This window comes from Atractosteus spatula, chromosome 2 (assembly GCF_055471065.1).
Source record: "Atractosteus spatula isolate fAtrSpa1 chromosome 2, fAtrSpa1.hap1, whole genome shotgun sequence".
NCBI classification, from domain to species: domain Eukaryota; kingdom Metazoa; phylum Chordata; class Actinopteri; order Semionotiformes; family Lepisosteidae; genus Atractosteus; species Atractosteus spatula.
Window position 1 is genome coordinate 47,626,177 of NC_142707.1, and position 14,031 is coordinate 47,640,207.

At 38.0% G+C, this 14,031-nt stretch overlaps 1 protein-coding gene across 1 annotated transcript; it reads left to right on the forward strand.

Annotated features, from left to right (window-relative positions):
• Positions 1–3,130: 3,130 nt before the first annotated feature.
• Positions 3,131–13,321, forward strand: LOC148839778 (desmin). The gene is made up of 11 exons (XM_088909029.1): positions 3,131–3,345; positions 5,575–5,725; positions 7,081–7,224; positions 8,618–8,737; positions 8,861–8,956; positions 9,041–9,175; positions 10,044–10,154; positions 10,757–10,867; positions 11,118–11,242; positions 12,449–12,604; positions 13,228–13,321. The coding sequence occupies exons 1-11, from the start codon at positions 3,131–3,133 to the stop codon at positions 13,319–13,321; spliced, it is 1,458 nt and encodes a 485-aa protein (XP_088765155.1).
• Positions 13,322–14,031: the final 710 nt, after the last annotated feature.

A 14,031-nucleotide genomic window follows, 5' to 3' on the forward strand; every position in this document is an offset into this window, starting at 1 on the left:
TAGCATCTCTGTTGAGATCACTTTTTCATTAGTATGTGACACAATACGTCACATGTGACGCGTAAGCATTAAAAAATAAGCAATCTTATCACTGTAAAAATCACAATAGGGATCTGTTGTTAGGTCTGGCCCCTCAATACAATCATATTCTGACAAAATCATCGAGCCTCGATTACCAGAGGAAAAACATTGTGTGATATTGCAGGTCGGTGTTTAAACTCATTTCGGATTCATTCACATTATGGGGAGACAATGCCCTTTCCACCTTCCACATGGGTATAAGAGCTGACATAAGAGGAAAGAATCTCTTGAGTGCTTAAAACAATCACAGGGACAGCTCGTCCTCTCCTGACACTGTGCTGCTATTAGGAGTTGTGGTAGATCTCCATGGGAGCACTAAACAGCTAATATTCAATGTCTATTTCCAGCAACAGTAGGGCCACACTTAAAATGGTTTAAATAGTACTTCAAAACTCGAACTTAAAAATGAACAGATACTTTTTTATTCTTTTAAAATGAATAGTCTGTTAATTGGGAACTGAAAGGAAGTGAAGCTGACCACACTATAGGACCACGTTACCATGCCCAGTGCATAAATGTACTTGTCTTTTTCAAGGTTTCCTGGAGTTTCACTACTGTAGGTCTTATTGTGTCTTTATAAGCCTCTCCACCCTTTCACACCTAGATTGTAGGGTGTTGTATTACACCTGATTGTGCTTTTAACGTAATATAACAAACCAAACGTTTATAAGAGTTATATCAACCAAATGGTAGGTTTATTTTGAAAATGTTTGAGGATTTGAAGGAATGTTTTACACAGCACAGAAAATTAAACTTTTATTGTAGAAGCAACAAGCAGTATTTATTTAAATGTGCATGTGTCTGTTGTTTTCCCCGGCATTAAAAACTAGACAACCAGCAAACAGACATCAGCATGGAGAACTCCTTTCTTGAACTTCATCTTAGATTTTAATTTTGGTATTTAATGTGAATGCTCAAGGTTGCCAAGTTTCAAATAAATAATTATTTGACTATGTGAAAAAACATACATACAGCATAGAGAAATATATTGTCACCAAGTCAGCCAGACCTATTACAGGAAAGGCAAAAGAGCTTTCCCTCTAACTCAAAACAGGAGGAGCCGCAGAAACTTTACAAGCAGCAGATTAAATTCTAAAATGCTTTCACTCCTTCAGGTTTTTCATTGCAGTTCGTAAATATATACACCTGAAGTAAAAACAGAAGAAGAGGGACACGGAACATAAAAAATCTACTGAATGAAAAAGATCCAGACTCATCATTTTCCTGCTCAGGTTGAGCTGTATTAAAAATATACCTATATTAAAAAAACACCTGAAGAAGGCTCCACAGCCGAAACATTGTGTTTTCTTTCTTCTTTTTTTCAGCATAGAATAAACCTATTACTTGTTCCTTTGCAGCCTACGCATGCTGACGCAGCTACCCACCTGAACTACTATATTAAAAATAGAAAAAAAATGTTAGTCAGAATTAAGATGGTAAATTTTGAATCTAGGGAATTTTTGTTCAATCTGTACATATCTTGTTTGGAATACCACATACAACTTTGGTGGACACCTTACAAAAATTACTTTGCAACGTGGGAATGGGAATATGGGTGTCTAGATTACTGATCTTGAAGGAATGTCACACAATGACAGCTTAGAGGAACTAAATATCTTTAGTGCTAAATAAAACAGGTTACAAGAGGTCCTGGCAATCATCACCTTGAGGATTTGTCAAACTCATTCTAATGGGACACAAGTAAAAATTAAAAAGAAGAAGATGTCTGACAACAAGACACACTTTTCAAAAGTCATGCGAGTGTGTAACAAGCTACCCAGCTGACCTGTTTTTTGAGAAGCCAAAGCTGAAATTTAAATCAACACTCTACCAGCAGCTCTATAAATTAACTGGACCTCCTTTCTTTTGTATGCTTTCTTACATTCATCCAGATATACTTTCCATAGCTGCTTGCTCTCTTCAGAGGGTCTTTTTAGGTTTTTCATAAGGTTCATTCTTTTGATGTGCAGATGTGTATAGATGTATATATGTATGCTCCGATATGTCCTACAGCATACTGGTGTTACTGTATGTACTTAATTATATACAATATGTTGCTATTTAGTCTTTTTTATCTGTGAAAATCTTTATCTTTTTACTTTACTTAGATATTGTTTTGAATGATTTACTGATCATACATGATGAAGAAAAGAGCTAATACTTTTATAGACATTTGCAGACGTCTTCTGTATGTCGTGAGATAATTAAATGCGCAATGTGAATGATAGTAAGAACATATGTGTGTCTTTCACTTATCAGTGTTCAAGCTTTACTATGATACTATTTCGACACAAGAAATAGTCAAATACATAGCGGATAAGCAGATTCTTGATGCTATCATTCTAATTATATGTAGATTTCCAATGTTACTGTGCCGACTATTATACATATGGAAAGTGATGACAGCTGTTTAATCCACTCTGCAGAATGATAATTAAATAAAAAACAATTCTAGTATAGTCCTTCGTAGATGACCAACCCACTGATGGAGAAGAAGGTCTGGGCAGATTGCAATTGTCTCCGCTCACGTCTTTTAATCATTCCATGCAGAAATCCCAGACATCCCAGGCTCTGATTTATTTTTTTGCTACAATAGTTAATTTTGCTTTTACTGCGCCAGTTTTCTTTTCCCTTTTCTGTCATAAATGCTAACCCACTAATGACCATATATGTCAAATCTTCAGGGAAAGAATGCCTCACATTTCACTGTACGCTAATGTAATGAATTCATCTGTTTGCTTCTGGCCCTGCTTTGCATGCAATTAAACTTCAGTCACATCCAAAAGCATTAGATCAGCGCTGCCTAATTGGCTAAACCTTCTATTTTTAAGATATTAAACTCTTCACATGACTTTGACAAATATTCATAGGGAAGGTCAGCCTTCTTGTTGTACTTAGGCTGGAAATTCCAGAGGTGATGCCTCACGAGTGCATCAGGCCCAGGCACAAGTATAAAAAGGAGGGCCTTCGTCTGGCTGTGCAGTACAGGGTGGAAGGTGTCAGTGTCCTGAAGCAGCACAAGAGGGGAAAAAGAAGGCGAGCTGACAACATGAGCCACAGCCCAGAGAGGATGTCTTCATACCGGCGCCATTTTGAGGACAGCAGCTCCTCTTCCTACCAGGTGCGAGTGTCCAGCCCCTCTCCCCCTCGCACCAGGGGGGCGCGGCACCGCTCTGCCAGCTACTCCCGTTCCTCCACGACCCTCAGGGCGGAGGCAACAGGCCGGAGGACGGCCTCATCCAGCCGGAGACCCCACATAGCCAGGTAGGATGGCTCAATCGAGTCAAGAGCGACGAGAAGAAGCCCAGAGGATCCGGCAAGTTCATTGTCTCGAAAACCCATTGGCTTGACGTCTTCGAGACATGGTAGAGAGCTGACACACAGATGTCGCTCTGCAGTGCTTTTAAAATCCCAGCTCGTCCTATTGAAGTGTAGGAACTGGAGTTTTTTGGTCTCTTGAAGAAGGGGAGGGAGGGGGAATCCAGGTATTTTAATGTCAAAAGGTGTTCTTACAAGAGAAAGTGAACAATGAACATTTCAAACAAAGCTTGTAGGTCATCAGAGTTTAGCAAAGTATTTATAAAATAGCAAAGGCTGTTGCACAATGTATCGCTGCTTAGGATCTTTGAGTGTGTGTGCACGAGTGTGTTGCTACTCTGACCCCCCGGGTGTCAGGTAGCCTGTGTCGCTCTGTGATAATGCCAAACAACAGAAAACAAAATGAAAGTGAAAAGATCTTCCGGGACGGAAGCTACAAGTGGTAAAAACAGATGTATGGGGAAATAAAAAGAAAAGGGCAGACCCCCCAAATAAAATGGAGGAGCTGCTGTCCAGTAAAAAACTACAATTTAGGCTTACTGATGAAGACTTGTATGAGGTGAAACATTGATGAGTTCTAGCAAGTCACAATCAAAACATGTGTGCATCCAACTCATTTTATTTCCTCGAGGGATAGAGGTATGAACATTAGCTAGATTGTACCTTACTTATAAAATTTGATTAACTTATTTTATTGAAATTTTACAGAGATTTTTTTTCTTCATTTTGGCGTTGCTCTTTCTCAGAACGCAGTGTGTGCTGGATTAGTACTGAAAGGTGGCTTTATGGGTGGACTCAGTTTTGCCCACTATTACAAGGCTACAAGAAAAGAAACAGGAAAAGGCTTATGGAGCCCAGAAGACAGTACTAAAAAACAAAACAAGAGGCATTGACACAGCTCAGTGATATATCACCGCTGTTGGAAAATGTAATCCCAGTGAATAATAGGCCACAAAGAACACATTACTGCAACTGATGGAGCACCATCTAAGTTTTAATTTGGCTGTATTTTGCGTTATACGTTACTATCTGCTTGGTCAACCTTTAAAATGAGATTATCTGGAACAGAGAAGAAACAGTTGTTGTTATTTCCTTTTTTTGCAGAATTTGTGAATCTGCATTATGATCAAACTGAGACTGATCCTAACTTGTTACAACATTTTAATGTGTTTTAAAAAGGGCTTTTGGGTGGTATTTGTTTCACTGGTGTAATGCAGAATAATTATGTGTACCATTGAAAACTAGGAAATAAAATTTCCTCAATTCATGCGATAGTCATGTCTTAATGCTATTAATTTTTGAAGGTTTTAATGATGTTAAAGAAAGCGTATCTTTGCTCGACGTTGTCTACCACATTCATTTTTTAAGGTCTTCAACCAAGTTGAATGAATGTCTTAATGCTAGATCTGTATTTATGATTTCTTGTCACTGTGAATCAGATTTCTTTTAACACATAAAGTAACGTGCTCCTTTACAAAACAGTCCCTTGCTTACTAGTTCTTAATTTTGTTTTAATTTTTAAAAACAGCATTTAATTTGTTGTTAATTTATTATTGTCCTACAAATACTCTTTTGTGCACATTTCTTGATTTGGATAATTGGATAATTTCAAAGTTATTCGTTGACATTCCTTCAAATATGACCACAACCACAACACAATATATTCATATTAAATCTAGGAAGGACACAATCTTAAGAACAATAATATGAGTAGCCAACCCATTTACTAAAGACATTTAGTTGAAATATTAATCGCCACCCACGTTTAAATTACATCTTCGCTGAAAATAAGAAATTTGCATTTGCAGTATCTTACAAGAAGGCGACGAAATGATTAACATGAATCTAACAAGATACAAATATCTTTGCCTGGTGACAAAATACAAACACACTCACGCTTCATTCGGTTTCGCGCGTTGCCGAGAAAAATGCATTGGCGCGCATTAGTATTTCTTCACTGCTTATTCCACGGATTAGCTCCAATACATTTTTGAAATATCTTTTCATATATTTCCAAATATTTTCTAGCCTTTTAAAATATCAGAACTTTTTTTTGTTGTTGTTTTCATATTTTGTTTTTTAGAGTGCGCATTTACTTGACCACTCTCATCTTTCTTGCTGCAATTTGTCTTCTGGTTCAGTGTAATGAAAGCCGTTGATTAACGGTTATTTCAGCATGGGGGCGATCTGTCTGGGAGTTGGGCTCGGGCCAGCGCTGGATCTGGATGCAGCTGCTGAGGCGAACCAGGAATTCCTGAGCACCCGAACCAGTGAAAGACAGGAGATGGTCGTCCTGAACGACAGACTGGCTGCGTACATTGAAAAGGCGAGACGTCTACCGTTTTTCTGGCGAAAATAGTTGTTGCCTTTTTTGCAAGATTTGTAGTGATCTATCTCCATCTATCTCCACTGCGATCACATTAAGACTGATCCTAACTTGTTATGAGAGCGACATTTTAACGTGGGTATTCATTTCATTGTTATGGAAACTATCGCTATCCATAACGCGACGTTCACTTTTCAGGCAATTGTTTCCTCAATGGACTGGCATTTTTTAAAGACTCCAGAATTTGTATCTTAAAAATCATTAATTGTGATAGATATCATTTCTAGGTACATACAGTATATGCATTAATAGGGTTAAATTTGTAACTCGAATTATTCGTCATTATTGACGGTACAAATTAATTCTCAACACCACCTATCATTTGGGCTTCTGAATGGAGCTTCTCTCCTCTCTTTACCCTGTGTGCACCCAGTGTTTTTTCAAACCAGTCCCGTGTAATTTAATACAATCAGAAAGTGTTCACACCTGAAGGTCAGTGAGGATAATAGTTTTAAGATGTATGTTATCCGTTAATAAATGCTTACAGAACGATACAGAGGTTGGATTAAAGTGTTCCCAGGAAAGTAAAACAACTTTTCTATTTAAAGAAAAATGATGAGAAGCTTTCTTGAGTGTTTTTTTTTTAGTGAAAAATCAACATGACTTACAACTGAAGATGAAAAGCGAATATTGAAATCTTCATGATTTGTCTCTTAGATAAATGGAAAACTACATTTTTCCAATACAATTTATTGATTTCGGACAATTTCATATATTGAGTGTAAGAGATCCCGTATTTCTGCCACATCTGAAGTATTTCTTAATAGTGCTTTTAATCACCAGCACGCAATCTTGTAATATTACACTGTAATATTTTCTGTATAACGGGTCTTGCACAAGTTGACAAAATACGTCGTATTGTTCTGACTGGAAATATAGGAATAGGCTACTCAAATATGTGATTACACAGTTGTACAGTCTGCTTGTGTATTGTGTGTAAAATAAAAACACAATTCATAACATTTTAAGATCCTTGAATCATTTTCAAGCAGCCGTGTTCTGTGGCCTGCTGATGCTGAAACAGACCATTTCTTTTACCTGCGAAACGGGCTTTTCAGAGGGCCTCAACTCCCGGGATTATCTCGGAGCGATTCTGTTTTCTGATTTTACCACGCTTGAATGTACCGCACAGACTGAGTATTTCGAAATGTGCCCTTCTGGCGGCCTGATAGAAACTAATGATCTTCATTAGTCATACGCTTTTTTTGCAGCACGCACAGTAGAAATGTGTCTTTTAGGAAACCGAGTGACCTGTATCCTTATTTCTTATTATTTCTATGCTGCCTCTCTTGTAGGTTCGTACACTGGAGCAGCAGAACAAACTGCTGGAGGCGGAGATCGAAGTTCTGCAGAAGAGAAAGCCGTCTGGGCTGAGGGTACTTTATGAAGAGCAGCTGAGGGAGCTGAAGAGGATCGCAGATCTGATGAAAGCGCAGCGGGTAAGGTTACGACATCCAGGCAACAGGATTTTGTCTACTAATGTTCGACACACGGAAGTGAGGATTCCCCTGTCAAACTGTCATCGAATGTGAGACCCTATACCTGTCAGACTAATTTCAACCTGTGCCATTCCGTTCAATGTTCTCACTGGGGCGTCCTGTCAAAGAAATGTCCGCCAGGTGTTCCTCATCTACACGCTCATGACTTTTACTTTCCGGGCCCGCTCATGAACTTCAACAAAAGTGGCAGAAGTTCAAAGCTTAATATTTCATTATGATAGTGTACCACCATCGCACGACCCCCACAGTTACAATAGATTTGAGCATCATAAGGATCAAAGTTTGAGAAAGACAATAGATACGTACAGTAGCCTATATATAAACGTGAATATAGTGTAAATACTAGCTGTATGGGTTTTGAAGATCGCACACAATTAGAACGTAGGACAATGTGCTTATCTTGGGTAGAATTCATCCAGACTTACCTGCTGAAAGGGAAGGGTACATGTCCCCATTTTAATTATAAATGATGAAAATGAATGCTATGTATCGTAAATTCTTTTTTAAAGATTTAAGAAATTATAGTTATATTTCGGTTTTGGCACTAACACAAAATATTTCAATCTCGGGGTTGTCATAAAACAATAATTTTCAAATTATATCTCCCGAAATCGGATTATCACGAGGGGTACTCATTATGAAAGAGAAACGTGTTCATAGGCAAGAACTGATTTTTAAACTGTTTTAACTGCCGTTCAGAATATGTTGCAAGAGATAGACCTATCACGTCTTTATTTCTTATTTTGTATAATTTAACAGTTTGCTCTTTATCTAAATGTATCTTCACCTTATAGCTAAGTCGTTTGCGAAGCGAATCATCACAACATTAAATACGGATAGCTCCCGTCTGTCTTTACTGTACAGTATATGCACTTAATTCTGCCGCAGGTCTCCAGAACTAAAGCCATTATTATGACGAATAACGAGGCCTTAATTAATGTACATTAATTATGATATGAAGAACTTGCTGTTTCGATATAATTAAACAATAGTGGTTGACGATACGATCGGCATACTTAAACGTCTATTAAATGTTAAAATGTCTTGTTTGCAAGCCATGTACAGTACTATGTTGTATGTATAATATGTATGAAAAAGAAAAACGTCCACACTTCCCTTTTGCGTGATACCAGGAGGAGGAATTTGATTTTATGAGGAACAGAAATAATCTTAACCGTAACCTTATACGTACAAGGGTGTGAGGAGGATGGGAACAGAATACCTTAAGGCAGAGAAATTAGAAATGGTCGTAAACCAGCAATAGGTCTTGTAGTACATCCTTGGCTTGCCGATAATACCCGAATTTATTAACTGATAATACCGTGTTTCGCAGGACATGTCTCTAGCAGCTAAAGAGGCTATGGCTGGACAGCTTGAAATGCTCAAGGCAAAATACGAAGAAGCGGTCGAGGGAAGGAAGAAAGCCGAACAGGACATCGAAGCTTTCCGCCCTGTAAGAACTGTTGTTGGAACCTCATCTTCGACCGCCTTTAATATTCAGTCTACTAAAGAAAAAGAAGAAAATGTATGAACAACAGTAGCCTTTGTTTTTTTTGCTTTTCCCAATACATTTCAGGATGTGGACGCTGCTACGTCGGCGCGAATTGCCCTGGAAAAGCAGCTGGAGACCCTCGAGGTGGAGCTGGAATTCCTTCAGCGGGTGCACAAGGAGGTGAGCGGGCCTTCTCCCGGCGCCTCGACTTACACGACGGTTGTAAGACCGAAACTGATCGCCTCGTTGTTGTGTTACAATCAGGAGATAGAGGAGCTGATGAAACAGATTTACAATGGAGTCATGACGGTTGATGTCGCCTTCTCCCTCCCGGACCTTGCTGCTGCCTTGAGACAGATTCAGTCGCAGTATGACGATATTGCTGCAAGGAATTTAGAGGTAAACTATGCAATGAAAAGCCCTTAGGATTCTAGAGACATCACGCCTTTAAGACTACAGTTTTAATGCTTATATCACTTGATATGTAAAACTTTGGGAGAGCTACGGTATATACAACCTTGACATACTATAGTGAACACCCCCAAATATAAAGGGATTGACACATTGTCCCCCAACACTTCTAAGCCTCTTTAAAGGCCAGCCTTCTTTGTGACCATTTGCACCAGACCCTGTATTACTAGTCTAAGTTGCCCAATACTACTATAATCTCCATTGCGTGCTAGGTGTTGTATCTCCATAAATTAACATCTATTAACTGTATACATTCAGATCGTTTTAGAAGTTGTAAAAGATTCTCTTTGACATGAAGAAGCAAGGAATGCAACAGTTGGACAATGCACTTATAAGACCCCATTTAAAATATTTGGCGTACAATTTTGGCCACCATGTTCCGAAACTAGCATCTCTGGAATTGGACCAGAAAAGAGCAGCCAGATACCTTCTTAGGATTAAAGATAAATCCTGTGGTCAACTCATTGGACTTCTGAACCACCAGTGAAACAAAAGCCAGTGGATGCCAGCAACATTTAAAACCTCCAGAACCGGAGGCACTTTTTTGCACAAGTGGTTGTAGGAATTGCAACCTGTTTCTCAGCCATGCTGCGAAAGCTGATGCCCTGACTTCGTTTAATATGTAGCTGGATAAGATCCAGAGATCAATTAGCAGCTCGCAACTGAGCCATATAGCTCCTTAATTCTTTATGTTCCTCAGCAGGTTGCAGCAACAAAACTAAAGATCTCATGAACTTGACAGACATTGCATGGAACTCTTCTTCCAGTCCTTGACACATGCACCTCTCTTTTATAGGAAATGGATAACTGGTATAAATCGAAATTTGAGGATCTTAACCAGGCTTCAACAAAGCACGTGGAGAGAGTCAGGAGCGTGAGAGAAGAAATTGCAAACTGCAAAAGAGATGTGAGTCGTGGTTATCGTACGCAAGATGCTATACCGACACGTTATTTATGTTGCCGTTAATCTGCAAATACTGTACGTTCTTTGTGTGTATGTGCTTGTATGCGATAGAGTAGGGAAAAAACCCAACATAAAATACATAGCGTTAACCAAATCCAATCTTTTGATAACTTTAATTACAAGACGAGAAATTCTATGGAATAATCGGTCACAATGAAAACTGAAGGGTTACAAGTTCAATGCAAAATAGGCTATATCTATTTAGACAGGTAACAGGAGGACAACTAAGCATCCAGTAGCGTTTTCAGACTATCTTGATGAGTCTTCGAATCCCGTTGTTCGGTATTAAGCCATTACTAATTTATTTACATTATTTGCAATAGAGGCAAAACATTGGCACAACATGGTTGTCAACACAATACATAATGTTCGTCAAAGCTACATGACATAGTGGAACAAATTTAGTTCTCTGCAATAAAGTAATGCGAGATGACCTTCGGAAACATTACGGTTGTGCCGTGCTCGAAACTGATGAAAACCCGACGATAATTTGCTAACAGAAAAGTCTTTATTCAATGACAAACGGTATGCAATCTGTTTTACAGATTCAAAGTAAAGAACGAGAGCTTGAAATGCTTAAAAATAAGAATGCTGCGCTGGAGGCCCAAATACGCGAGGCACAAGAGAGACACAAGAAAGCGATTGAAGATCTGGAGGTAGCCTAATTTGGCACAGACCAACAACGGAAATGTAGCTCTTTATGCTAATAATGCATGAATACATGTTATATGTAGTATATTTGCTCGTATATTATAATAATATGTTATATTTCCTTTCCCAACAATATTCCTGTTGACCCATTATTTAAAGTAATTAATACAAGTACAGCTGCACGTATCTGTTTATATGTTGACCACATCGAGCGTAAAACTTAGGAACGTTTTGTCTGCTTTGATGTTTGACCAGGAAAAAATAAAGAGACTCCAGGACGAGCTAAAGTCTACAAAGGAAAAAATTGCCTTGCATCTTCGAGAATACCAGGATCTGTTGAATATTAAAATGGCCCTTGACATTGAAATTACCACCTACAGGTAATTCGTACAGATACCTACAGGTACTGCTTGAAAATGAAAGAAAACGTTATATTGACAATGTATACCTCAGTGAACCAGGTAAACCAACGTGACGTTGTTGCTTTGTAGCGCAGCAAACGTACAGTAGCCTTATCTTTAAAGCGAGCTTGTCCAAACATACATTTTTGCAATAATTAAAGAGAAACATTTGGTAAGAACCTTTTTATCACTTGGAACCAATGGTTTTCGGACTTTTTTTGTAAAAAATCAATTAATCGAATGAATAAAAAAATTCCCTGCTGTCAATCTTATAGAGTATTTTTAGATATCCGGAGTGTTTTTACGTCTTGAATAAAGATAATGCCTTTCAAATGATAGTTTATTCATCGATTTTAAACATGTATCCAGTATAATAATAAACAAGACATACCCAAACACTAAAAAGTTGCAAATAAATATGTGTTTCGTTTCCCTTCAGATTAGACAATACATTAAGTGCTTTTATAGATATCCTGTACATAAATCCATTTGGAATTCCTAAGGAGTTTCCAAACTAAAAAAGCAGGACGGGTAACTCTACAAGGAGCTAGTGAAAGCTAATCGAGTCACTAAGAGACGCCTTCGCCTTGTTTTATCCCAAGTCTTGGATAACTGAAAACCGCTTTCTGGAGCCGGAAGTTGTGTAGATGTAGTAAATCCACAGTAAATCCATACTCGTGCTTTACTACGAATGGCGATGTAAAGAGATACATGGCCAGAATCAGCATGATATCTGTTACAACAGTGCAAGGACATTTGATCTGAAACACTGCTACCGGCGACTGGGGTCAATACACTGTGACACCTGGTTTTCTGACAAATGTTTTCGACTTTCAAGTACAATGCCAAAGAGACGTGTCATTTGTTTACTTATTCTTTTAGTCTTCAAATCTATCAAATCTATGTAACTGAATAAAACATGAGAAAAAATCTATGCCACTTTAACGTTTATTATTTACCTTTAATCCAATTTGCCATTCTTATTCAGCACGAATTTATATTGGATTGTCGATTTATAATAACATAGTATGTGGGCAGTCTTTACCAACATAAAAAAAAGTCAAACAAACATTTCGAGATTTTTTTGTGAAATCGCGCGTTTGGGTCTAGAAAAGGCGTTCAAGCGCACCCGCGTGTAGCGCTTGACATTGGAATTGAAACAGAAAATGCTTTTCTTATTTGAAGGACGCTCATTGAGGGCGAGGACTCCAGGCTGACCGGTATGGTGAGAAGCTTGCACCTGACGAGCGGCAACATGATCAGCCATCAGCTGGGGGCGGTTGAAAGCATTTCCAAAGAGCAAGCGGTGGAGGTGACTGAGAGAAAAACTGTACTCATCAGGTAAAAGTAACGCTTTAACAACAGTTGAAGACTACAGGTGAATCAGTAAACCATTGGCAGTAGTACTTTGTGCTTTACAATTTAAAAATGTGTTGCCTTCTTTACCGTACATTTGTATGTAATTATGCACAATATGTAAAGGTATTGAAAACACACACATATATATAGCTAATATATAAAAATATCTGCTAATTACTGTTGCAATAGAAATTACTTTTGCGTGTGCTAATATTAATTGAAAAGCTTAGTACGATAGTAATGGCTTATACTTAACCAGATACAGATAATGCCTATTCATTATTTTATGTGATGTATCTCCCACACACTACCAATTGACACTTCAATTACAAATATATTCAGAGGAATTCTGCAAAACGTCCTCTCGAAATATTAACGTTAACAAGTAGGCCTATACCTCTTATTTTCGGGTGGTCCTTGTAATGTGAAAGGTTAAAGCCAGCTTGAGTTTACTATAGTAGTCCGTTATCTGAGTTATTCCATCAGACAAAATATACAAAATATTAATACATAAACATGGATCTATAAATAAATCTAAGAGGAAGAAATTAAACGCGGAGGGCGTGTGTTTCATGTGTTTCATCCTGACCCCTGTTTTCTCCCAGAACAGTTAAAACAGAAGAGGACACGGTGCTGAAGGATACCCAGGAGCGCACGATAACCATTTCTGGCGCTGCTGATGAAACCGACGAAGAATAAATCAGGACTGAAAACGCCTTTCTATCAAGTGATGGATATGTCTTAGAATTAACATTTATTACAAGTGCCTTTAACCCACAAATACCCAGGACTGTGTTCCTGAGATTAGCATTGCTTGTGCCTTGTAATGCCTTCTTTCAGTAAGCACAAATAAAACTAGCAGCAATCCGTTTTGGCTTTTTTTTGTAACCCATCAGTCATCGATATGTCCGTAACAGCCTGCATAAACTACTGGGCAATTAAAGTGCACACACTAATATATAGCTAAGAAGATGTGTTTTAGGTGGCATTTCTAAAACCTAAAATCCTTACAATGAAACACAGGTAGCTTTGAGGAATATATATTTGAGGAAATACAGTTTTCAGGCGCCAGCATTACATCAGGATTGAGTTTTTTATATTACATACATTGAAGGTAAACGTTTTTGGGTAAATAATTTAATAGAATTACTTTTCTTTAATATCTTGGGAATTTGGTCAAGCATTCAGTATGTCTTAACATCTATTTCCTATAAAAGATTTTGCAAACTTTAGAAGCGCATAAAGGTCTGAGTAGTATTCTTGAAACGATTTAATTACGTTGATTGGTCTAAAGTTGGATGCAGTTTGCTCGTGAAGGAGGGGAAAACGTTGAGAAAATGATAAAAGACAGTTTTCTTATTAAACCAAAATTAAAATTAATTATAATTTTTAAATTGAAACTTCTATGT